This window comes from Euleptes europaea, chromosome 1, assembly GCF_029931775.1.
Source record: "Euleptes europaea isolate rEulEur1 chromosome 1, rEulEur1.hap1, whole genome shotgun sequence".
In the NCBI taxonomy this organism is placed as follows: domain Eukaryota; kingdom Metazoa; phylum Chordata; class Lepidosauria; order Squamata; family Sphaerodactylidae; genus Euleptes; species Euleptes europaea.
The window spans coordinates 26,507,641-26,533,748 of NC_079312.1; the positions used below are offsets into that span (position 1 = coordinate 26,507,641).

The 26,108-nt window shown below is 46.9% G+C and overlaps 2 protein-coding genes across 2 annotated transcripts; both read left to right on the forward strand.

Moving 5' to 3' along the window:
• The first annotated feature begins 393 nt into the window (after window positions 1-393).
• Window positions 394-6,061, forward strand: LOC130473991 (acetylcholinesterase-like). Its single transcript, XM_056845667.1, has 3 exons — window positions 394-1,886; window positions 4,705-4,856; window positions 6,057-6,061. The coding sequence occupies exons 1-3, from the start codon at window positions 394-396 to the stop codon at window positions 6,059-6,061; spliced, it is 1,650 nt and encodes a 549-aa protein (XP_056701645.1).
• Window positions 6,062-15,208: 9,147 nt separating this feature from the next.
• LOC130493040 (cholinesterase-like) lies at window positions 15,209-19,325 on the forward strand. Its single transcript, XM_056866818.1, has 3 exons — window positions 15,209-16,695; window positions 18,515-18,678; window positions 19,277-19,325. Exons 1-3 carry the CDS (start codon window positions 15,209-15,211, stop codon window positions 19,282-19,284), a joined length of 1,659 nt encoding a protein of 552 aa, XP_056722796.1. The 3' UTR covers window positions 19,285-19,325.
• Window positions 19,326-26,108: the final 6,783 nt, after the last annotated feature.

Below are 26,108 nucleotides of genomic sequence, written 5' to 3' on the forward strand. Positions count from 1 at the left end.
ATGCTCTACGGTGAGAGGGTATAGTTAGGTTAAAAAAATACTGGGCCATAGAATTTGTTTGATAAGAAAGGCCTAAAAAACGAGGGGAGCAGATACCTTCAGCACCGGCTTTTATTATTTGGGAATCACTGTCCCATATCCTTTTTTGGATTGTCCTAAAAATATATAATTCACTGGAATTGGACAAGGAATCAAGATCAATCCCGAGTGATCTGATCCTATTTAAGATAAGCCGAGACCATCTAGAAACAGTTGAGTCAGTATGTAAAGCTGCCAATAAACTACTTGGGGGGGATCGAAAATGAGAGCAAGAAAAACACATAGGAAGCCCCAAAGCCATGAATCATATTTCACCCCCTGTAACTTATTAGGCCTAATTCCTTTACAGTTACCATGACATCTGGTTTACACCGAGTGCTTTTATGCCTGCTTCTTCTGTTCCTGCTGAGCTCCAGTTTTGCTTCTGGGGACGATACCGTGGTGGTCACTAGCAGTGGTCCCGTCAAAGGCAGGCACCTCACAACATCGTCTGGTATGGTGACGGCTTTTCTGGGCATCCCTTATGCTGAACCTCCTGTGGGGAGCCTGCGTTTTCAGAAGCCCCTTCCCCACAAGCCTTGGAACCACATCTTACAGGCTACCAGCTTCGGAAATTCCTGCTACCAGCAGAGCCTAGGCACTTTGAGCTACGAAATATATTTAGAATCCGACTCCACCTTGCCACTTGCCGAGGACTGCCTTTTCCTCAACATCTGGGTGCCTCATCCCCGGCCTTCTGCCCCAGCCTCTGTTCTTGTCTGGATCCATGGAGGCGGTTTCTTTAGTGGGAGCGGTGCCCTCGACAGGAGCTTCTTGGCTGCGACTGAGAATATCATTGTGGCTTCTATGAACTACCGTCTAAGTGCGTTGGGCTTTCTCTCACTACCCCCAGATGCTCCAGGAAATATCGGCTTTTGGGACCAACATCTGGCATTGAGCTGGTTGAAGGAGAACATGGCTGCCTTTGGTGGGGATCCAACCCGGATAACCCTGGGTGGTCAGAGCGCTGGGGCTGCATCCGTCGGCTTCCATCTTCTCTCTCCAGTGAGCCAGGATTTATTTGCTCAGGCCACCTTACAAAGCGGAGCCTCCATTTCCCCCTGGGCTTGGGTGAGCCCCGAGCAGGCCCAGGTGAGAGGGGAGACCCTGGGCCAGATACTTGGCTGTAGTGGGAACAGCAACAGAATCATTGTGAGCTGTCTGCAGAGGAAAAACCCAGAAGAGATTATGCTCAAATTGCCCATCTTAAGTCAGAAGATTTTGATAGACACTGTCTTTGTGCCAACGACAGACGGGGAATTCCTCCCAGATGCCCCCCGGAAACTTCTGGATGCGAAGAGTTTCCCGGTTAAACCTGTCCTGACTGGCTTCACTTCCACGGAGGGTTCCCTGTTCCTCTCAGCCAGTGCACCTGGTTTTAGCCTCTACAATAACAGTCTGATCAACCATCAGCAACTACTGGAGGGCCTCCGCCTCTTGCTTCCAGAAGCTTCTGACAGCGCAATTAAGATGGCTGATGTCGCCTACACTGATGGGGGGCACGGGGAGGCACAGTATCGAAACGCATTGGTTAAAGCTTCAGGGGACTATCTCTTCTTGTGCCCGGTGGCTGTGGTGGCCCACGAGATGGCAGAAGCTGGAAGCCCCGTTTTTGCATACTCTTTCAGCCACCGCCCTTCCTTCATATCTGCTGTGCCTGACTGGATTGGGGTACCCCACTGCGCTGAGCTGCCCTATGTGTTTGGTGACCCACTGTCTGGGGCAGGTGGCAACATCACATACACACCGGCGGAGGTGGAACTCAGCCAAAGGGTTATGCGGTATTGGGGAGAGTTTGTAAAGACCGGGTAAGTGACCTCTTCCATCACCACCCATTTCTTTATCCTTGTCTCCCTTCTGCCTCTCACTCCCTCCATGAGCAGAAGGATTCCAGTTTTAGTGCTGATCTCCCATATCTATTGACTTTGCTTACATTACCTTATCCTTATCACTTTCCCTGAGACTTCCTTAAGTGCAGTATGAAAGCAAAATTCTTCGCAACACAGTGGAGGCCTTGAAATAGGGTTGCCAGGTCCCTCTTCGCAACTGGGGGGAGGTTTTTGGGGTGGAGCCTGAGGAAGGCGGGGTTCAATGCCATAGGGTCCGATTGCCAAAGCTGCCATTTTCTCCAGGTGAACCGATCTCTATCAGTTGGAGATCAGTTGTAATAGCAGAGATCTCCAGGTAGTACCTGGAGGTTTGGTAAACAAAACGTTAGCCTGCTGTATGAAGGTTACAGAAATAAACCAGCAGTCTTATAAACCCTTAAAGTGTATTAATATGCATATAAAGCAACATAAGATAGAAAAATGATATTGTAATTCATATCATATTTTTGGGAACATACATTGTTGCCCCACCATAAATCACAAAGTTACAGATGTAAAGGACTGTTAACATTGACAGTAAATAGAACACTAGAGCACAACGTAAAATAACTCGCATTGAAGTTCTGCGTAAGTGGCTCCTAGTGTCTGTAGCTTTGAGGTTCCGATCTTCCCCTGTGTATTGGGGTGCGGTTCTTGCTTTTTACAGGGATCCGGTTATTTTATCACCCTGTTTCGACCTTTTTTTAGGTCTTCTTCAGGAACCACTATAATATTATAATGATAAAATTATTATATAACATTATAACACAATGATACAATAGTATTAATAACGTCTAAATTTGAAGGCAATTCGGCTTATACCTCAAAGCTACAGACACTAGGAGCCACTTACGCAGAACTTCAACGCTCGTTATTTTACGTTGTGCTCTAGTGTTCTATTTACTGTCAATGTTAACAGTCCTTTACATCTGTAACTTTGTGATTTATGGTGGGGCAACAATGTATGTTCCCAAGAATATGATATGAATTACAATATCATTTTTCTATCTTATGTTGCTTTATATGCATATTAATACACTTTAAGGCTTTATAAGACGGCTGGTTTATTTCAGTACCTGGAGGTTGGCAACCCTACCTTGAAAAATGAATTAATTAAGGTTTTTTGTCCTGCTTTGTAGCTAGGGTTGCCAGGTCCCTCTTCGCCACCGGTAGGAGTTTTTTTGGGTGGAGCCTGAGGAGGGCGGGGTTTAAGGAGGGGAGGGACTTTGATGCCATAGAGCCCTATTGCCAAAGCGGCCATTTTCTCCAGGTAACCTGATCTCTATCGGCTGGAGATCAGTTGTAATAGCAGGAGATCTCCAGCTACTACCTGGAAGTATAGAATTTTTTTTTAAAAAGTGTGCACCTCATCAACTTCATTGTCAGCTACTTCGAATGTAAAAGCGACACAGCTACTTGAAAGACTTCAAGATTTGTTGCAACTTTTCCCTTGGCTATTCAGCCAGCATTGTCTTTGTTGCCAACATCTCCTGACTTCCTGGAAGTTGGCAACCCTACTTGTAGCTGATGCTTCAATGGTAGCTAACAACACAAGTTAAAGCAAAAACAACAACAGGTTGGAAAATTCCTGGAGATTTTGGGGGCGGTGCCTGAGGAGGGCAGGGTTTGGAGAGGGGAGGGACTTCAAAGCCATAGAGTCCAATTGTCAAAGCGGCCATTTTCTCCAGGTGAACCGACCTCTATCGGCTGGAGATCAGTTATAATAGTGGGAGTTCTCCAGCCACCACCTGGAGTTTGGCAACCCTAATGGTAGAACAGCAAACCAGAGAAAATAAAAAAAAGTTATAAATGTGGGGATGGGGAGCAGGGAAGCATAAATCATCCATTGAAAACTTAGGAGAATAAACTTGTGTTCACCTGGTGCTTAAAAGCTATCCAAGTAGGTACCAACCAAAAGTTCCTGGAGAGCATATTTTGCAACTAGGGTGCCACCACTGAGGAGTCCCAATCTCTGATCACTACTTACCCAAAGACATGCTCTACAGGCAGAAATGCTTGAGCCCATGGAAAAAAACCCATGGATCCAATCATTATCTTGCAAAACACTTTGAAACACACCTAAGGCCCCTTACTCTTGGAATATTTATAATAATTGGCAAATCATGGAATCATAGAGTTGGAAGGTACCACAAGGATCATCTAGTCCAACCCCCTGCACAATGCAGGAAATTCACAACTACCTCCCCCCACACCCCGAGTGACCCCCTACTCCATGCCCAGAATATGGCCAAGATGCCCTCCCTCTCATGATCTGCCTAAAGTCATAGAATCAGCATTACTGACAGATGGCCATCTAGCCTCTGCTTAAAAACCTCCAGGGAAAGAGAGCTTACCACCATCCAAGGAACCCTTTTCCACTGAGATAATTCTTGATCAGCAGAAAATTCTGTGGACATGCCACAAATATTTGAATTCAACAAAGGTTAGCATCCTAGTTAATTCCAGAGGACTAGCTGTGTTCGTCTGTTGCAGGGGAAAAAAAGAACAGGCACCTTGTGGTGCCTTAAAGACTAAGATGTTTTTATTACAACAGTAGCTTTCTTGGACTGCAACCCACTTCTTAAAATGCATGAAGTGGATCTGCATTTTATACACACACATGGCCACTAAAGCTGGCTTAACTGGCTGGGCTAGCGCTTCAGCTAAAAGCAGGTTGCCCCTCAGCCTCTCCTCTGTCTCCCTCCCTGTGTACCACCCTCATCTGGACCTAACTGGTAAACTTTTCTTTCCCTCACAGATTCCCTGATGGGGAAAAAGGAAGGAGCTGGCCTGTTTATTCAGGGGAAAGTTTCTTCCAGATAAGCACACATCCTGCTCATGATGATGATGATGAGATAGCTATTGGTTACTGCATCCTCTGGGAGCTGTTGGCCACTGGGGATCCTAGAGGTAAGTCATGGGCCATGGTGATTTTGATAATATTCTTTTACTTAACTGTAGCCATTACGGGCAAAGCAATGGCTTGAAAGGATGTTTGAAGTTAGTTATGGTGAAGGAGTCTGGAAAGCCCTTGCTTTGGTTCAAATACAGTTTTCAACTTTTTTTTTTTTTTTACTGGGTTCTTGTGGAACTATTAACGTATTTTCATGGCTGCTGTTCACAACTTTTTCCTTCATAAACTTATATATGAATGCCTAGTGAAGAGGGCATACATGAATCTGACAAAATGATTTCTAGTCCATGAAAGATTATGACAGAATGAAAATGTGTTAGTCTTTAAGGGGCCGCAAGACTCCTGATTATTTTTTATAGTCGCAAGGTTTCTAAAGGAGGAGGAAACCACAAAATACTTGGATTACTCTCCGGACCCTGTTGTGGGACTCTCTGACTTCTGAGATGCTTCCATTCCTTTTTTCTGGGTGGCTCAGGAGACAGGGCTTCCTCTCTTGTGGCACGTTGATTCTAGAATAACTTTCCAACATCCATCCATCTCGGGCTCAGTGTACATCAGTAGATGAGAAGTCATTTAATCACGACAATCCTTGACGGTAACTCCATGAGAGAATTTCCTCCTTTCATAGAAGGGAGAGATGCATTGCAATCATATTTGAAATGTCTATGATGTTTCAGTACTGCCCTGATTATACCTAATAATCACAATGTTGTGAGATTCTGGCACCAGATTAAGACTTGTTGGTTTCTCCAGCATTCTGCTGATTTGATTACTTGCTAATTTTGTTGATCCTTATTGATAATAGCCTCAGTTCTTCTTTGTTGTTCTATGCTTTTCACATTTTCTGTTTTTTTAATAAAGTAGCGTTTTTATAAAGTATTTTCATACTTCATAAAATTTGAATTTTTTTGAAAAAGATGGTAATTTTTTTAAAAAAAAATATATATCTCACCTTTCTAAAACCTCTAGATGGCTTTCAGTGACAACCCATTACAGCAGAGGGTGGTGTGTGTGTGTTAAGTGCCGTCGAGTCGCTTCCGACTCATGGCGACCCTATGAATGAAAGTCCTCCAAAATGTCCTATCTTTGACAGCTTTGCTCAGATCCTGCAAATTGAAGGCTGTGGCTTCCTTTATTGAGTCAATCCATCTCTTGTTGGGTTTTCCTCTTTTCCTGCTGCCCTCAATTTTTCCTAGCATGACTGTCTTTTCCAGAGGGTGGTAGAATATCGAAATCAAGAATAAACAGAATTAAAATTAAATTTGCCTGAGAAGCAAGCACGGAGCACACTGATACTTTTGGCCAAATTTGCCCCCCAAAAGCATTCTGCTTATTGTGAGATCATCTCAGGATAAGAGGGTTGCCTACTCTGGCTAGGGAGATTCCTGGAGATATGGAGGTGGGGGCCTGGGGAAGGCAGAGTTTGGGGATGGGCGCTTGCCCCCTGAAGCTGCCATTCAGGGGAACTGACCTCTGTATTCTGGAGCTGGGGCTGCCGATTACTATCTGGCAGCAGGCAATCACCCCCTGCTGCAACCTATTGCTCCATGCTGGTACACAGGGCTGCCCAGTCCCTCTTTGTCACCAACGGGAGGTTTTTTGGGCAGAGCCTGATGAGGGCGGGGTTTGGGGAGGGGAGGGACTTCAATGCCGTAGAGTCCAATGGCCAAAGCGGCCATATTCTCCGGGTGAATTGATCTCTCTCGGCTGGAGAGTGGTTTTGGCCATTGGACTCTATGGCACTGAAGTCCCTCCCCTCCCCAAACCCCGCTCTCCTCATGCTCCGCCCCAAAAACCTCCCACTGGTGGCAAAGAGAGACCTGGCAACCCTATTCCACAGCCTCTACCATTCTTTTAGCCTCCCACCGTTGTCCTCCCCCTCCAGCTTTCTGCCGTTGCACAATGTTTATTGTGATTACTAGGCAACCCCCAAAATGGCAGCTAAGATCTCATTTTTCTGTAAGGTGTGATGTTACCTTTTGAAAGCCATCAAAGAGGGTGCTTAGCAGAGGTCCTCCAGTGGACGATCCCATAACAAGGGTGAAACGATAGAGAAGGCCTGGTTCCTAGCAGAGGCTGTATAAACCATTCATGTGGAGGAAACAAGCAGAAGGGATTGATGGGCTGGTGTAAAGGCTCATACCTAAAGCGTTAGTTTTTCAGATATCTTTATTTAGATTTTTTTAAACCACCCTGTAAAATTGTAAACTACCTGGGGTACCAAATTTGGTAGAAAGCATGGTTCAAAGGAATATGGTTCCCTTCATCTGATGATTGGAAATGTCTGTTTTTTTCCCCTCACAGCCCATCTTCAAATTGGTCCCATTCCATCAAACCAGTAAGATCATGAGGTATCTTTTAAATCCTAGTGGAGGGGATTTTTCAGGTAAGCAGGCTGCATACATACTGATGGCTACATCTAAGTTTACATGAACTTGACAGTTCACAAGTCTGCCACATGGACTCAGTAATGTGTAGGGTTGCTAGCTCTGGGTAGGGAAATTCCTGTGGGGAGTGTAGTTTCAGGAGGGGAGAGATCCCGGTGGAGTACAATGTCATACAGGCTACCCTCCGAAGCAGCCATTTCCCCCAGGGGAATTGATCTCAACAGTCTGGAGATCAGCTGATCACTCCAATAAGACTATTGCTAGCTAGTAGGGTTCCCAGCTGCCTGGTGGTGGCGGTGGGCAATTGCCACCCAACTAACCGGGCTGCCTGCCAAGTTTTTGGAGGAATGGGCTAGTGTCCGTCGCAATACCGGCACTTCCAGGGTAAACAATATAAGCTGCTTTGGATCCCCACTGGGGAGAAAAGCAAGATATAAATATCTAAATAAATAAATGGTGTCTAGCCTGGCATGGGTGACATTATGCAGACATAAATTAGGATTGTAGTAACAAAATTCTTTAGTTGTTTTAACTGGATACATTTCATTTTTTTTTAGGCTCTGACTCGATGGCTTCAGTAAAATCATCTCTCAGTGAAGTATCTGAAAATGAAGGTGGCTTCAGCATCTCCCCTGCATACGTCCTGGCCTGTAGCAGTGCTTCTCGTCTTACATTTTTCCTGTGCGAGGAAAAACAAAATCTTTATCATTGCTGTTTTTCTGTTAAAAAGAGGGGATTCAGACCTTCCTAATCATTAAAAAAGGCCATGTATGATTTCTGCACTTGCACCAAAGACCCCAAATTCACAAGCAAATAAAAGAGGCTGGCAACCTTGACTGTGTTGTGATTTCTGAGTCCGCCATTTCATGAGGTTGACCTCTGAGCAGGATGTCTTGACACCAGCATTAACAGAGCTCCTCCTCAAGAAGGAATCAAGGGATCTTTTTCACGAAGGCTTTAATATGTCGGTTTTGCCTAAACCACATTGTAATTTTTAGAGCCAGTGTGGTGTAGTGGTTAAGAGCAGTGGACTCTAATCTGGAGAACCGGGTTTGATTTCCCCACACCTCCACATGCAGTCTGCTGGGTGACCTTGGGCTAGTCACAGTTCTCTCAGAACTCTCTCAGCCCCACCTACCTCACAAGGTGTCTGTTGTGGGGTGGGGAAGGGAAGGCGGTTGTAAACCTTTTTGAGACTCCTTAAAGGTAGAGAAAAGCAGGGTATAAAAACCAACTCTTCCTCTAATGCAAATGAATAATCCTCTTGGGCCATCCCACTGCTGGTTTACATGACAAATGCCTCTCTTCTGTACTGGAATGACTTGTTCCTCTTGAAAGGAGACGGCAGAGAATAGCCACACACACGTGTAAATTCTTGTTCCTGGGATGCTCAGTGTTCTCCAGATACTAGCCTGGGATCAGAAAAATCTGTCCCCCATCATAGAGGGTCATACAGAAAGAACTTGCTGCAGTAAAGGGCAATGTCTGGACGACATTGTGCCCCATTTTGGCCTGAGTTGTTGGGCTCCCTGTTTCCCCCCGTTACTCCAGAGAAAATTTAAACCTCATTTAGTGTGAAGGTAAGGGAACACTGGTGGGTGACTGCAGATGGACGATGCATTTGGATACTCCCTGGTGGGGGAGAGTGCTAAGCATTGGATTCAAAATGGCAGAGGTAAGCATTCTCCTCCCCTTTACACTTTTTAAAGGCATTTTTGGTTTTGATACCAAGCTGTACAGGACCGCTGGGGAATACTTCTCTCTGTGTGTGTAAAGTGCTGTCAAGTCTCAGCCGAGTTATGGCGACTCCTTTTGGGGGTTTTCATGGCAAGACACTAACAGAGGTGGTTTGCCATTTCATGTCTCTGCATGGCAACCTTGGGATTCCTTGGTGGTCTCCCAACCAAATACTAACCAGGGCTGACCCTGCTTAGCTTCTAAGATCTGACGAGATCAGGCTAGCCAGGGCCATCCAGGTCAGGGTGGGAATACTTCTAAAGGGCTTTAAAGAGGAGTAGTGGGAGGAGGCTGCAGGGTAGGGTTGCCAGGTCCCTCTTCGCCACCGGCGGGAGGTTTTTGAGGTGGAGCCTGAGGAGAGCGGGGTTTGGGGAGGTGTGGGACAAATGCCACAGAGTCCAATGGCCAAACCGGTCATTTTCTCCAGGTGAACTGATCTCTTATCGGCTGAAGATCAGTTATAATAGCAGGCGATCTCCAGCTAGTACCTGGCAACCCTAGAGCTGGCAACCCTAGAAAGGGGCCATAACTTAGTAGCTTAAGATCACCAAGAGGGCTTTCTGGACCTGGTACAGTATTGAGCTAGGAGGAGAAAAACCTAGTGCAGGGGTGTCAAGCTCAATTGTTACAAGGGCCAGATATGCCATCAATAGGGTTGTCAACCTCCAGGTGGTGGCTGGAGATCTCCTGCTATTACAACTGATCCCCAGGTGACAGAGATCAGTTCCCCTGGAGAAAAGGTCCACTTTGGCAATTGGACTCTATGGCATGGAAGTTCCTCCCCTCCCTAAACCTTCCCTCTTCAGGCTCTGCCCTGGAAATCTCCAGGTATTTCCCAATACGGAGCTGGCAACCCTAGACATAAATGTCACTTGGTTGGGCCAGGCCATGCCTCGCCAGCCCAGATTGGGGTGGGTGGGTGGGGGGCTGGCTTGGCTGGATTTTGGGCTGGATAAGACTCTCAAGGGGCCTTGTGTTTGACACAGCAACAACAAAAAGGGGGGAAAAAACCCTTAACCCTATAAAACTAGAATAAGGAATCAACATGAAATCATGGGCTAATATTGATACAAGTGATTTAGCGAACAATATATAGTAAATTTAATACAAACACAACACAAACACAAAATTAAAATAAATATAAACAACTTCCTGTTGCCCAAGAAGGTCGGACCAGAACCAACGGGTTGAAATTGACTCAAAAGAGTTTCCGTCTAGACATTAGGAAGAATTTTATAACAGTTAGAGCGGTTCCTCAGTGGAACAGGCTTCCTCGGCAGGTGGTAAGCTCTCCTTCCCTGGAGGTTTTTAAGAAGAGGTTAGATGGCCAACTGTCAGCAATGCTGATTCTGTGACCTTAGGCAGATGATGAGAGGGAGGGCATCTTTGCCATCTTTTGGTCACTGGGGGTGTGGGGGGGAGGTAGTTGTGGTTTTCCTGCATTGTGCAGGCGGTTGGACTTGATGACCCTGATGGTCCCTTCCAACTCTATGATTCTATGATTCCATGAACTTGTATGTAGCCCTGTTCTAGCCTCTATGTATCTGTGCTGAACATGCCAAATAAACATAAAAACACAAAATTACAACAGTATAACAATATGCCCAAATAATATGTTTGACTCCCCTGACCTAGAGCGTGTGCTAGGGTTGCCAGGTCCCTCTTCGCCACCAGCGGGAGATTTTTGGGGCGGAACCTGAGGAGGGCGGGGTTTGGGGAGGGGAGGGACTTGAATGCCATAGAGTTCAATTGCCAAAGTGGCCATTTTTCTCCAGGTGATCTGATCTCTATCGGCTGGAGATCAGTTGAATTAGCAGGAGATCTCCTGCTACTACCTGGCAGTTGGCAACCCTAGTGGGTGCTCAGGATCCTGTAGAAGTCACTGTGGTCCCCTGACAATGGTTTTACTTGCATGTTCCGACAGTCTGAGGGAGCTGATGTCTGCTGATACTCTCTTTAGCCCTTTAGTTGTCTTTAAAGTCCGCCACCATCAACGTTCATGGGCAATGGCTGCTTTAATCCACACTTGAGCAGCAGCCATTCCTGGCGTGGGAGCAGGTTTCACCCCATCTCTATGCTGCTTACTGCTTCCCCTTTCCTTTGTCACATTTGCTTAGCACAGCCACTGTTTTTGTTTTTTAAACATATTTTATTAACAGATATAGATACAATCACAGTCACAAACACAGGAACACAAAGCAAACAAAGAGAGAGAAAAACAGTGAAACTAAAATTACAGCACTATTGGTCGAGGACTTAATATTTGTTGCAAATTCTTGTATATACATACACACACACACACACACACACACATTTAATAGAGAGAGCCAGCGTGGTGTAGTGGTTAAGAGCGGTGGTTTGGAGCGGTGGATTCTGATCTGGAGAACCGGGTTCAATTTCCCACTCCTCCCCATGAATGGCGGAGGCTAATCTGGTGAACTGGATTTGTTTCCCCACTCCTACGCACGAAGCCAGCTGGGTGACCTTGGACTAGTCACACTCTCTCAGCCTCACCTACCTCACAGGGTGTCTGTTGTGGGGAGGGGAGGGGAAGGTGATTGTAAGCCAGTTTGAGTCTCCCTTAACTGGTAGAGAAAGTTGGCATATAAAAACCAATATATACATATACATATATATGCAGGATTCCATTTCTGTAACTGCAGATCCTCTTTCCTGCAGCACTCTATGCCAAAGCAAAGTCAGCGTATTTCCCCATCTTTGACCCCTTGCACGGATTTCTCCTTTCCAATATGTACCCTCCTCCCACTGCATGAGCAGAGTCCAGGTGGTCATTGCTCTTACTATATACATTAAATTGCTTGCTCCCTGTTTATTATAACTGTGGCAGGGGAGAAGACCAGCCACCTCCATTTTCTCTTTATTGCTTTGGGTTGAGCAGTGAAGGAGCTGCAAAAGTCCATCAGGGAGAAGGAAGGTAAGTCCACACAGTCCAGAAGATTGTCCTGTCTTTAAGAAGGAGATAGTGACAGGAGACGAACATTAAAGCAGCAACACTGATCTCCAGCGCCATCTCCTTGCAGAGCCAGGGAGATCAGCCTCCAGGTGGGACCTGGGGATGCCCCGGAATTACAGCTCATCTCCAGGTAGGGTTGCCAACCTCCAGGTGATGGCCAGAAATAGCCTGCTATTACAACTGATCTCCCAGTGACAGAGATCAGTTCCCTTGGAGAAAACGGCCGCTTTGGCAATTGGACTCTATGGCATTGACGTCCCTCCCCTCCAAACCACGCCCTCCTCAGGCACCCCCCCTCCCAAATCTCCAGGTATTTCCCATCCCAGAGCTGGCAACCCTATCTCCAGTCTACAGAGATCGGTTCCCCTGGAGAACACTGCTGTTTTGGACCCCACTGAGGTCCCTCTCCTCCCCAGGAACCGCCCCAAAATCTCTAGGAGTTTCCCAGTATGGATCTGGCAACCCTACACCCCCCACCTCCCGCCAGTGGCCAAGGGGGGCCTGGCAACCCTATGCTGAGCAAGCCCTAGTTCCCTCTGTGGAGTGCAGCTGAAGTTGTTCAGCCCCGGCCAGTGGAACCAGCGGTTTGGATAAGTGCCATAGCAATAAATAAATGTGTGTGTGTTAAGTGCCGTCAAGACGCTTCCGACTCATGGCGACCCTATGAATGAAAGTCCTCCAAAATGTCCTATCTTTGACAGCCTTGCTCAGATCTTGCAAACTGAAGGCTGTGGCTTCCTTTATTGAGTCAATCCATCTGTTGTTGGGTCTTCCTCTTTTCCTGCTGCAATTTTAAATACATAAAAATAAAAATCCAGCCCCTTTGGTTTCTTTTATGCCTGGATCACAAGACAATGTCATTGCGCTACCTTGGACCCACCTTGGCTGGTGTACATCTTGTCCCCAAGCTGGATCACCCATTGACTGTCATGGAGGGGTGCTGTGTCAGGAATCTTGTTAATTCTTGGAATAATGTCAATCCTATTTGAGATACAATCCCCCCCCCCCGCACCCCTGTCCCATAGCCTGATAACTTCCTCCTCAGCCCTCCATATATTAGAGTCTTAATAGCTCCCAGTGGGGTATGGGATCTGGCCTGTCTGGCAGCGCAACCCTAAGCATACTCAGTGTATACTCAGTGTACTCAGAAGAAAATCCCACCTGCCCATGCGTCCTTCTGGTCCTTGGGCTCACATGTGCCCTCCTGCCCTTTCCTCGAGAGCACCGGATGGTGCTTGTGGTTGGACTTCTGCCACCACGATCTCTCCAGGAACACTGCTGCGCACAACCCCACACATCACCATAGACTGCCTGGACCACGGGTGGCAGAATGCTTGCAAGTGAAAGGGAGGGGGAAGGCTGCACGGGTGAAAGATGTCATATAAACAATGTAGACAATGGGTTACAAGGTTTAAAGCGATGCAGGAAAAGCCTGTGATACCTACAATAATACTTTAGTGGACTACAATCCTATTCCATTATAAAGGTGCCCTTCTGGATTGTTAATTCCATTATGGCTTGAATTCTTTTTAAAAAATAATGCCCTCTTGAATAGTACAGTTTTGCACATTTTGAGGAGTGACAGAAGTGTTGGAGCCTTCCTGACTTCTTCTGGCAGGCTGTTCCCTAGGGTTGCCAGGTCCCTCTTTGCCACCGGCGGGAGGTTTTTGGGGCAGAGCCTGATAGGGTTGCCAACTGCCAGGTAGTAGCAGATCTCCTGCTAATTCAACTGATCTCCAGTCCAAAGAGATGAGATCACCTGGAGAAAAATGGCCGCTTTGGCAATTGAACTCTATGGCATTGAAATCCCTCCCCTCCCCAAACCCCACCCTCTTCAGGCTCCACCCCCAAAATCTCCCACCGGTTGAGAAGAGGGACCTGGCAACCCTACAGCCTGAGGAGGGCGGGGTTTGGGGAGGAGAGGAACTTCAATGCCAGAGACTCCAATTGCCAAAGCAGCCATTTTCCCCAGGTGATCTGATCTCTATCAGCTGGAGATCAGTTGTAATAGCAGGAGATCTCCAGCTAGTACCTGGAGGTTTTCAAAACCAAAAACTCGTGCCAGAAATAGGAAGTTATGGAAAAAAGGCACTAATGGCATATACAAATATCAAATAGTACAATTAGTGCAAAATAGAATATTGCTAAATACTTTATAAGAACAATGCAAGAACATAAGAATTATATAAATTACAAGCAAAGCACAATCAATCCAATTAGGACAATAATGGTGTCACAAGGTACAAGCAAAATTGAGGGCACTAAGAATGGAAAAATAGTCTTATCATAATGGTAAATAAGTGTTCATAGTTCAAAAGCCAAGAAAAAGAAAAATGGGATTCTGGTATTATTCCCCATTTCACATCATGCTTCTTCAATTTCAAGTCAGCTTCTTCAATTTCATGTCAATTCTGAAGAATACATGAATAGTCTAGCCTCTCTTGTAGCAATTCTTTTGTAGTGAGATTAACATTCCTTAGAACATTTGTTCCAGGAAAAGAAGTGTATCCTGCGTAACAAAATCTATACTGATGGATGGCTATGAAGCTGACTTGAAATTGAAGAAGCATGATGCTTTGATTGTGCTTTGCTTGTAATTTATATAATTCTTATGTTTTTGCATTGTTCTTATAAAGTATTTAGCAACATTCTATTTTGCACTAATTGTACTATTTGATATTTGTATATGCCATTAGTGCCTTTTTTCCATAATTACCTGGAGGTTGGCAACCCTAGCTGTTTCACACCGAGAGCACATGTGAACAGGCAGCTGCTGATGCCAAAGCAGCCATTTTCTCCAGGGGAACTGATCTCTTTCACCTGGAGATCAAGTGTAATAGCAGGATCAGAGCAATGGTGTTTGTAATCTGGAAGGCCTACATACAAGATAATCAGGACAAAGCCTTCCCTGTTGTTGCACCTCAGCGCTGGTATTCAAAGTCCTCTGAGCATGGCAGTTCCATTCATTCATCACCCATTCATTCATAAGGGTTTTTTTCTGAGCAAGAAAAAAAGCCCCAGTTTCCCCCCTGTCACAACCAGTCATAGGTGAGATGGGAGCAGCATTCTGGTAAAAAGAGAAACATCCCATCTTGTTGGTTCTTGTAGGTAAGACCACGGTCACACAGCCCGGATAACCTACAAGAACCAATGAACTCTGACCATGAAAGCATTCGACAATATCCCATCTTGTATTTCACGTAACTTCCTCTGGAACTTTCCCCCTTTCTTCCAGCTTCCAGCTGCTGAAATGCCCAGTCTTTGCCTTTCATTCTTGTGGCTCTTCCTCCTTTCCCCACTGGCCTCCAAGGCTGCATCTGATGAAGATGACACTGTAGTGGTCACCAGCAGTGGGCCTATCAAAGGGAAGCGTCTCCAGGTTGGCTCTGGCTCCGTGACTGCTTATCTGGGCGTCCCCTATGCAGAACCGCCTTTGGGGAAATTGCGTTTCCAGAAGCCGCTTCCTCATCAGCCTTGGAGCCAAGTCCTGGAGGCGACCAGCTTTGGCAACTCCTGCTCCCAGTTCCTTCTTCATGATTTCCCTGATGCTTCGGTGTGGGCTGTCAACCCACCACTGTCAGAGGACTGTCTCTTTCTGAACATCTGGATGCCCCACCCACGGCCCTCTGCCCCACTCCCTGTCCTTGTCTGGATACACGGTGGGGGTTATTGCACTGGAGCATCTTCTCTGGATTTGTATAATGGGGCCTCCTTAGCTGCTGAGGAGAACCTCATAGTGATCTCTTTGAATTATCGCTTGGGGGCTCTAGGCTTCCTTTCATTACCACCAAGTGCCCCAGGTAACGTTGGCCTCTTGGACCAACAGCTGGCACTGAAATGGGTAAAAGAGAATGCAGCCTCCTTTGGAGGAGATCCTGCTCAGGTGACCCTTTTGGGACAGAGTGCTGGAGCAGCCTCGGTGGGTTTCCATCTCCTCTCGCCAGGAAGTCAGCCCCTTTTTGCTCAGGCTGTGCTGCAAAGTGGATCTGTGAATGCCGTCTGGTCTTGGAGTAGTCCTGAGGAGGCCAAACAGAAAGCCCTTGTTTTGGGACAGACGCTGGGCTGTACTCAAGATAATGATGCTGCTGTGGTGACCTGCCTACAGGGAAAAGATGTAGCGGGTTTCAGTCAGTATGAGTTATCCGAACTGAACACCACGATATTTCTGAATCTTCCTTTCGTGCCCACCACTGATGGAGAGTTCCTCCCAGAGGACCCACAAAAGCTTCTGGAGCCTGGGCGCATTCCGAATAAACCGATTCTCATCGGCATCACTTCTGATGAAGGGTCTACCTTTGTGCCATACACTTTTCCAGACGCCAAAGACGGGCTAATAACTTGGCAGCAGCTGGTGGAGGGTGTGAAGAGGACGGTACGAAGGGCTACAGAAGAAGTTATTCAAGCCGTGGCACGAAGATACAGCAAAGAGGACCATGGCCCCGCATCCTACCGCCAGGCCATGGTGCACTCCAGTAGCGATTACTTCTTTGTATGCCCCGTAGCAGAAACCGCTGCAAAGTTGACCGAAGCTGGGAGTCCTGTGTACAGTTACTTCTTCTCACAGCACACCTCTGGCTCTGTTTGGCCTGAGTGGATTGGGGCATCCCATGGTGCTGAACTACCGTACTTATTTGGCACCTTTAAGACTGTCCTGGTTGCCAACCAAACATACACAGAGGCGGAAGCTGCATTGAGCCTTAGGGTGAAGCGATATTGGGCAGAGTTTGCTAGAAATGGGTAAGGTGTCCACTTTTCCTCTCACACCCTTCTGCTTTCTACCACAGGTATGCTCTTTTGTTTAAAACTCTAGAATAAAGGTGAGAAAATGTCGGCCTCTTCCTTCATTAAGATGGTTCTCTGTATTAAGCAGTGCACAAAACAGCACCCTGACAAGACTGCTTAATACAGTTATCCAAGCAAGCTGTAGCAAATAGTAAGGATGTTCATCAGATAAAGTCAAACTAAAAAAAATCCAAAATAAATAAATAACTTCTTGGTATGGGGGGGGTTTATATTGAAAAAATGACAGTAATAAAAGGGAGCCAAAAAAGCAGATCTCGAATACTGCCAAATCTATTCCCTTCCCTCCCTCATTTATTTCTCTCCCCTCCCCCTCCCTCACTTACCTGCTGGCTGGGTTTGCCGCTGCCTCCAAACGCCATGTGGAGTTTGGAAGCGGTATCAAAGCAAAACCGAAGGCTGGGCTTGCTCCAAGTGAGCCCATCCTTCAGTTCTGTGCCGCATATTTTTTGGGTTCAGGTTTATTAACTGCAAATTTTTTGATTAATCGGGAAAAGTCAAAATAAGTATTCAGCTTCTTTCATCTTAAAAAAAAAATTCCAGGTCTATTAAACCCAAACCCAAAAAATTTCACAAAACAACAACAACAAACAAACAAAAAAACTGATTCATACCCCTAGCAAACATTTAATATACAGGTAATATGTGAGTATTATTAAATGGCCCAAATTTTGCAGTATGTTCTTGTGACATGATTATCATATCTAGGGTTGCCAACAAGCCACAAAAAATGGATGTGGCCTGATTCTTTGCCTTGGTATGCAAAAAGTGGTATCAAGAGTTCGACTGCAAAGCATCTGATGTGAGACAAACAGCCCTCTTCAGACATTATCTCTGTGTGAACTCAGAGCCTGCCAACAGCTTGTATCAGAAGTATGAAGTTCCTGCAAGGAATCTGATAAGTGTCATCTCTCTTGTGTGAAAGGGCAACTGGGTAGATCATGTGAATGGTGGGGACGGCACGCTCCCTATACATAGGGTTCCCAAGTTCTGCTTATGGAGGGCAATCTACCAGTGGCTGCTCGTGTTGCCTGCCGACTCTTAGGTGTTGGCGGGCAGAAGCAGGCGGGGGAAGGGACGGGGAGCATCCGGTGTGATGATGTCATGAGTCCAACTGGGGCGCTGGAGGAAAAAAGCAGCCCCAGACGACCACTGGAACGAGGGAAGTAACAAAGGTAAAACAGGTAAAACAGGCTGTGAGCAGTGCCCCGTCCTCCTGCCTCGCGCCAAACAATGGATTGTTTCCTCCCCTCCAACTACCCTCCCAGTGCCTCCCAGAGCCTTGCCATTAATCAGTTGTTTGGTGGACACTGCTCGCAGCCTGTTTTACCTTCGTCACTTCCCTCGTTCCGGTGGTCGTCTGGGGCTGCCCTGCCAAACCGGAGGTGACGTCATCACGTAGATGACCCTCATCTCCACCCCCAACCCTGCCTCCCTAAACCTCCTGCTGGATGCAAGGAGGACCTGGCAACCCTACCTATAAACATGGCTGGTATTTTCCCAGTTCATCTTGACATAAGTCTGAAGAGGCTCCTATCACGACTTCCTGCCTGTTACAGAAGGGTTAGGAAAGAAGGTCATAACTCTAATCCAGAGTTCTCCAACTCAGCACCCATGGGTGGCATGGCATTTGCCACTACTTGCCCTGACGCCCTCATTCAAATGAAAGAGTTTTCCACAGCTGCAATAGTAGCTGGAGGCCATGGAAACCCTACTTCTACTGCATTAACTATTTTTTTTCCTATCCCCTCCACAGGAATCCTAATGGGGTAACAGCCAATGAGACTGAATGGCCGCTCTACAATGTCACAGAGCAGAACTTCTTCCTCCTTTCCACAAAACCACCCCAAGTTGTACAGAAATCGCCTGCCCGACACTGTGGTTTCTGGAAAACACAGGTTTTGAACGTCACACAGACAAGTGAGTTCAGCTTTTAGGTCAGTGGTTCCCAAACCTTTCGGGCCACCGCCCCCTCGGCTCCACAAACTCAACCCCAGTGTCCCCTACCCTATCCAACAACACAGTTGAAGGAGCCCACCTCTAGCGCCCCCCTGCTGCCCCCTTGCCTCTTAGTGCCCTCCCTAGGTAATCCCACTGCCCTCCAGGGGGCGGTACTGCCCACTTTGGGAACCACTGTTTTAGATTCATGGTGTGTGCTTTTGGTTGGGGTGAGAGCTGATATCTCATGAGAGGAAATTTTCTAGAAAATTTGGCTTGGATTGGAATTGCACCTCCTAAATCTGAAAGAGTTTATATGTATTGTTTCATGATCCTTCCCTCAGCTGTTGGAGCTGTTTACTTGCACATTTTACCAGCTGACTAGGCAACAAGCATTTCCACATACAAGAACTGGTTCCAAAACAAATTAATTCAGGAGTCCCAAGATTCTTAAATCTTAACTCTTCAACAAAATAAAAAAATCTTTTCTAGACCTCCTAAATTGGTGTGATTTCTACACAGGTCACTTATTCAGCCCTCATTGCAGTTTGACCACATCATATTCCTTTGTTGGTTACAGGTAATTGATGGGCTTCCTGCTTCTTGAGGACAGTCTAGATGTTTCCAAGAGGCCTGGAAAAACACAGAAGAATGTTCCACGCTGAGTAATAAAGACCCATTTCTTGGACGGATGTTGTCTGCTCTGAATTCACTAACAAGGGTCTCATTAAAACATGGGCCGCCCATTCCTGAAGGGTGGGGGAAGTTAGACAGGGGCTGGGAGCAGCACAGCCAGGTTGCCTTGACAGAGATTTCCTGCCAAAATGAAATTTAAAACAGTTTAAAAATAAAAGAAAAACTAGAATATGCCCCGATTGACTGCAGTAGAGTGTGCCACCAAAAAAGATGGAATAGCCATGCCGCAGCACGAGGAGGAGTTTCTGGGGTGAAAAGGGGTTAGGCGGCTGCCTAAAGGCAGCTCTGCCCCTTGGAACCCCCCCCCCCGAGAATGCCCCCTCCCCCGCCGGCACAGGCTTTCCCTTCTGGGAATTCCCTGCTGAGGTGGGTGGACTGGGGTGGGGGCCAGCGCAGCTCCACGGCTCCCTGACGCCGGCGTTCTTGCCCCCCCGGGACGGCATCAGCACCGCTGATGAGCTGTTTTTCCCAGTCAGCTGTTTGGCGTGAGGCAGGAGGATGGGGTGCTGCTTGCCAGCCTGCTTTGCCTTCATTGCTCCCTGCATTGGGGTGGTCATCTGGGGCTGCTTTTTTCCTCCGCCACCCCAGTTGGGCTCCCCCTCCCTTCCCCCATCTGCTTCCGCCTGCCGACAGCTGAGAATGGGAGCAATGGGTGGCAGATTGCCCTCCATAAGCGGGCAGTTGGGAACCCTACCTGAGAGAGAGAGTGACCGGGCCAAAGGTCCAACAAGCTTCATGGCAGAGTAGGGATTTGAACCTGAGTCTCCCAGATCCTAGTCTGACACCTGAAACACAACCCACCCTACCTTACAACTAGTTTGGCCCTTAGCACAATATGAGGATTTAACTAAACTGAAGCTGGGTTTTCAGTGACTCTATCTACAGGAGCTCTTTATGGCATAACACCTCTCCTCTGTAGGAGTCCTGGCCAGAGGTTGCCAGCATTTGACTCCCACCCCCTTAGCTGCCCCTGTAGCAGAGGTTTGATCCACAGCAATTAACAGGTGATCATGTTTTGCTCCATGCCATGAAAAGTCCCACCTGCTAATTGCTGTGGATCCAGCCTCTGTTAAAGGCACAAGAGCAGACTGTGTGTGTGTGTGTGTGTGTGTGTGTGTGTGTGTGTGTGTGTGTGTGTGTGTGTATATATATATAAAGTGCCTTCAAGACGCAGCTGACTTATGGCGACCCCTTTTGGGGTTTTCATGGCAAGAGACTAACAGAGGTGGTTTGCCAGTGTCTTCCTCTGCACAGCAACCCTGGACTTCCTTGGCGGTCTCCCATCCAAATACTAACCAGGGCTGACCCTGCTTAGCTTCTGAGATCTGACGAGATCATGCTAGATTGGGCCATCCAGGTCAGGGTAAGAGCAGACTAGGCTGGGTTTTTTTCTTAGGCAGTTGGCAACCCTGCTGTTATGCAGTGCTATGGCTATGGATATAGCAACTGGTTCAAGACTATAAGCTACCAGCAAGCTAAAGTTGTTGCTATTGTGCTAGGAGGCAATCTAAAGGATATCTGTAAAGCTGGGACTCATTGTAGGTGAATGGTGGGTGGAAGTGGTTCTACAGTGTCTCTCCTGTACCAAAAGAGATTCATGGGACTTTCCTAATAGCTGTGCCAGAAAACACAGAGGAGAATGGTTTCCACCTACTCACAGCTCCATTCTTCTGAGGCTGCATGTGTTTAATATGGATGAAGTAGGGTTGCCAGGTCCCGCTTTGCCACCAGTGGGAGGTTTTTGGGGCGGAGCCTGAGGAGGTCGGGGTTTGGGGAAGGGAGGGACTTCAATGCCATAGAGTCCCATTGCCAAAGTGGCCATTTTCTCCAGGGGATCTGATCTCTATTGGCTGGAATCACTTGTAATAGCAGGAGATCTCCAGCTAGTACCTGGAGGTTGGCAAACCTAGGGTGAATTCAGACACCAATTGGGTTGCCTCACCAACCAAATCAGAGGCCCCGTCTCATCAGTCTTCAATGCATTTGGGCACCCACACAAATAGGACTAATCTCCTTTGTGGGTTTTTCCCCTTGGGGGTGGGGGTGGGCAGCTGATATTTTCCCATGTAAACAAAATGCTTCTGGCCTCATTATGCCCGGTATATTATGTTAGCTGCCATGGAACACAGGCAGGATGCTGCTGCAGTCATCTTGTTTGTGGGCTTTCTAGAGGCACCCGGTTGGCCACTGTGTATGAACAGACTGCAGGACTTGCTGGGCCTTGGTCTGATCCAGCATGGCTTTTCTTATGTTCTTATGTCCTTACTTTCTACAAAGGGACCAAGACTTCAGATTTAGATATGATAATGAGGTAGTTCTATCCTTGTTCAGATTTTGGTACTCCAACCCCACGCACACATGAACACATGAAGAAGAAGAAGAAGAGGAGTTGGTTGTTATATGCCAACTTTCTCTACCACTTAAGGAAGAATCAAACCGGCTTACAATCACCTTCCCCTCCCCGCAACAGACACCTTGTGAGGTAGGTGAGGCTAAGAGAGATCTAAGAGCTGTGACTAGCCCAAGGTCACCCAGCTGGCTTCACGTGTAGGAGTGTGGAAACAAATCCAGTTCACCAGATTAGCCTCCGCTGCTCATGTGGAGGAGTGGGGAATCAAACCCGGTTCTCCAGATCAGAGTCCACCACTCCAAACCACTGCTCTTAACCACTACACCACACTGCCTTATACTGAGTCAGACCCTTGGTCTGTCAGGGCCAGCACTGTTTATTCTACTCTAACCAGCAGGAGCTCTCCAGGGTCTTAGGCAAAGTTCTTTCACATTACCTGCTACCTGAGCTTTTTAACTGGAGATCCTGTTCAATCCTGGAGATTGAACCGGAGACTTTCTGCTTGCAAAGCAGATGCTTTGCCACTGAGACATAGTTCCTATCTGTGTAATGGGAAAGTGCGCTACCCACAATCTTCTCTCAATATGTGCAATTGCCATTTTGTGGGAACAGAGCAACATACGTATTTTTCAGTTTTAGTAAGTGTGATCAAAATTCCAGATTTCTGCAGTACACATTCATATGTACTGGAGCTGGTACATACTCTCATTGCCCTATTCACATAAAACAGCAACCACTCAGATCTAGAAGAGGGCAGGGAGTGCACTCTTTTGTTACACAAATTGGACTGCCAAAATTGTAATGACCGAACAGGTGAGCTGATGATCCTTCCTGACATGAAGTATTGTGGAGTGGCTGTAACGTAACTGGAGGATGCACTAAATGCAGGGGTGGGGAACCTTTTTTCTGCCAAGGGCCATTAGGATTTTTTAAACATCATTCATGGGCCATACAAAATTATCAACTTAAAAATTAGCTGGCCAAACCCCAAGCAGGCAGCTGCCCCAGGTGACCACCCCCTGTGCGCGGGCTAGCAGGCAGGCATCCAACCAGTGGTGCACTCGCCCACCTGGTGGCACAGGATGGTCTGTTGCACCAGCCGGGCGTAGCCGTCCAGCCACACGCAGGAGTTGCTCCTGCTCCGCATGGTCAGGGCCAGATTCTCCAGCCAGCTCCTGCTACCTCCGCCTGCAGGGATGAAATGAGGACACACTGGCTAGGAACTCAACCCTCCCACTGCGCATTCTGACCCTGCCTCCTTTAACCCCTCCATTGTCGCCACTTCCACCCCCAGCCCTCTTGTAGTACAAAGGGAATACATTTCTCCACGGCCTGGCTGGGAAAGGGTTAACACAGTTTCTTCAGCGGTCCTAGCAGCTCCATAGCTAAAGACTCTTCTGCAAGGAGGAAAAAAGGTTCCTCTTCTCGGCAAAACAAACATCTGCCTTGAATAGAGGCTATTCCTGTCCGCGGGAGGGGGCGGATCACCAGTCTTAGATCCTTCTAAACTAGAGATCTGCCAGGACCCACAAAGGGCCAGACCAAATGATTTTGTGGGCCTTAAACGGCTCCCGGGCCTGACGTTCCCCACCTTTGACTAAGTGGTTGTGGGGAATGATCCTAAGGTATGCCCCAGACACTACATATTACTCTGTAAGGCTACTATATTGGAGCAGAGGCCGAAAATCCAAGATCAGTTTCTTTAAAAAAAGAAGAGGGAAACATCCAGTGTCAAGAACCTCAACAGATGAATGATTGTACCATGTTTGCTGAAGAAATCCAAGGTTGGTAAACAGAGTTGTCCTCACCGAGGAGGGCAGGGTCGAATTTTGACAAGATGAAATTTGGGGAAACATTCATTGCCAAGATTCAAACCACCTTTACAGGAAAGGCAATGGGTAGAACCATCCAATATTCCCCCCTCCCTTGGCTATTTAGTCTTTTAAGTTTGAACAATGTGCTACAGAATAAGTAAGATTTTGCATGATTTAGTTTGATTGGATTTTGTACAAGGACGTCTCCAATGCAAAGACTCAAAGTTCTTTTTGTTTTTAATGGCAAAATGGAAAGTATATTAACACTGCAGCCAGAAGCTACCATCTAAGTTATGGCTACCACAGTGGGGATCTCTGTATTAGACATTTCTCCTGTCTTACTATGTTACAGCTATCATCCAAATCAGAACATATTTGGGAGACTTTGTCAGCAAAAAAACTGCCAAAGCATCACGGCCAATGACCTATTCCTGAGAAAATAAAAAATTAGATTTAAGAGGGATATCACTGACCAGGTTTGTTCCAGTAGTGGCTAGAGTTGGTGAATCAAGAAAACCCAATACAGGCCCTCTCAACCACATATGCTGACATTCCAGCAGCAAAGATGGGACTGTCTGTGTCCCCAGATGTCAAGCCTGCTCCTTTAAGGGGAGAACAATTCCATCCAAAGGAGGCAATGCCCCAGCCACTGGGTCACTGTGTCAGACACTGTCGTCCTTCTGCCAATCACTGCAACTAAACAGTGACTTTAGGAGGGAGTGTAGATCTAAGAACATAAGAAAGTAAGAAAGGCCATCTGGATGAGACCAAGGCCCATCATGTCCAGCAGTCTGTTCACACAGTGGCCAACCAGGTACCTCTAGGAAGCCCACAAACAAGGAAGCTATCTATCTATCTATCTATCTATCTATCTATCTATCTATCTATCTATCTATCTATCTATCTATCTATCTATCTATCTATCTATCTATCTATCTATCGTCTGTCTGGTTTACATGAAGTATTTTGATATCTGGGGCTGTGTTAGCTGCTAGCTGGGGCAAGACTGGCTTGTACCCTGTTAGGCATGTCGGGTTTCATATACTCGGGAAGGGGGACAGAGGCAGAGCCTTGGTCTGCTCCTACAAAGAGCACCTGCGGGGGAATGTTGGAAGTAAATGGTTTGCTTGTACTGGGAGACTGGCAGGGCTCTGGAGGCTGGGACAAGGGATCTTTGTAAGAGGGTGGGTTTTACCACTATTGTAGACAACTTTGCAGTGGGAATTATAGACTTCACCTCACCCAAGACATGAACACATGAACCTGCCTTATACTGAATCAGACCCTTATACTGAATCAGTCAGTTATTGTCTACTCAGACCGGCAGAGGCTGTCCAGGGTCTCAGGCAGGGGTCTTTCACATCACCTACTTGCCTAGTCCCTTTAACTGAAGATGCCAGGGATTGAACCTGGGACCTTCTGCATGCCAAGCAGATGCTCTACCACTCAGCCCCTCCCCATGTTTCCCTGGAAGAGAAAGAGGGAGAAGGAGAGGGCGGGGGGGGGGGAAGAGAGAGAGAGATCAGGGATAAGGAAGGATTGGTGTTGCCAAGAAGCCTGAAGAAAAATGCCCTGTCCTTTTAATAGAGGCTTCATATGTGGAAATGTGAGGCTGACACTTTTCATGGCATGGAGGTAAATAACATCCCATTAAGCCTCTATTAAAAGGAAGATTCCCCCCCCCCAGGCAGTTGGCCAACCTAGAAGGATGAGAACACCCCTCTACATGAGACAGAACTATGAGATTTAGATGTGAGAGCTCTCAACATCTTTAACTTCATGAAAAAGCCATCTTTCCCATGGCACAAACTTCTTACGAAGGAGCAAGATGTCCATACACTGTGACACACTCACATACGCAGGGCCTTTTTTTCTCTCTTGTGTGTGGCACTGCATACTGAGTACTGTAACCTTTTAGGGGGCTCTTCCAAGTCCTGCGGGGGAACTGGTAGAAATCAGGGCAACCTCTTATATAAGTACTTACCAACACCTTTTCTAAAAGAAGAAAAGCACTGCGCATACATGATTGTATGCAAAAATACCCCCAAACCCCACAAGGTGCTTGTGCTTTAATACACAAACTTTCTGGTCCAATTTTGACCAGGACCACAAGATACAACCTGTGCCTGAATGCAATTTCCAGAAACCAAATCTGAATACTGGTGAATATGGGCAAAGTTGTGCATCTTGGGGCAGATATTTATAGAGTGCTAGAAACAGGGCATGGGCTTACTATATTAAGGGCCCGAGAAGTCACAACTCAAGAACCTGCAAAAAAGGCAAATCAAGGTGCGGATCACAGCCAGAGCCCAGGGTCCAGGGCGAGTACAGCTTATTTATTGATGGAGTTCAAGGGTAATAAACTGCGCTGTTATCTCTGAGTTGTTGTAGAGGGTTTAGTTGGAGGTTGGCCAACCGTACCTGGAAAAAAAGAAGGAACAAGCCCCATTCCTTTTTTTTCCAACAGAAAAAATAGCAAAAAAATCTTATTGTAGCATGAAATTTATAGGGCCTCTTTTATCAGAGGCAAAAGTTGGTCATCAGATCTCGGA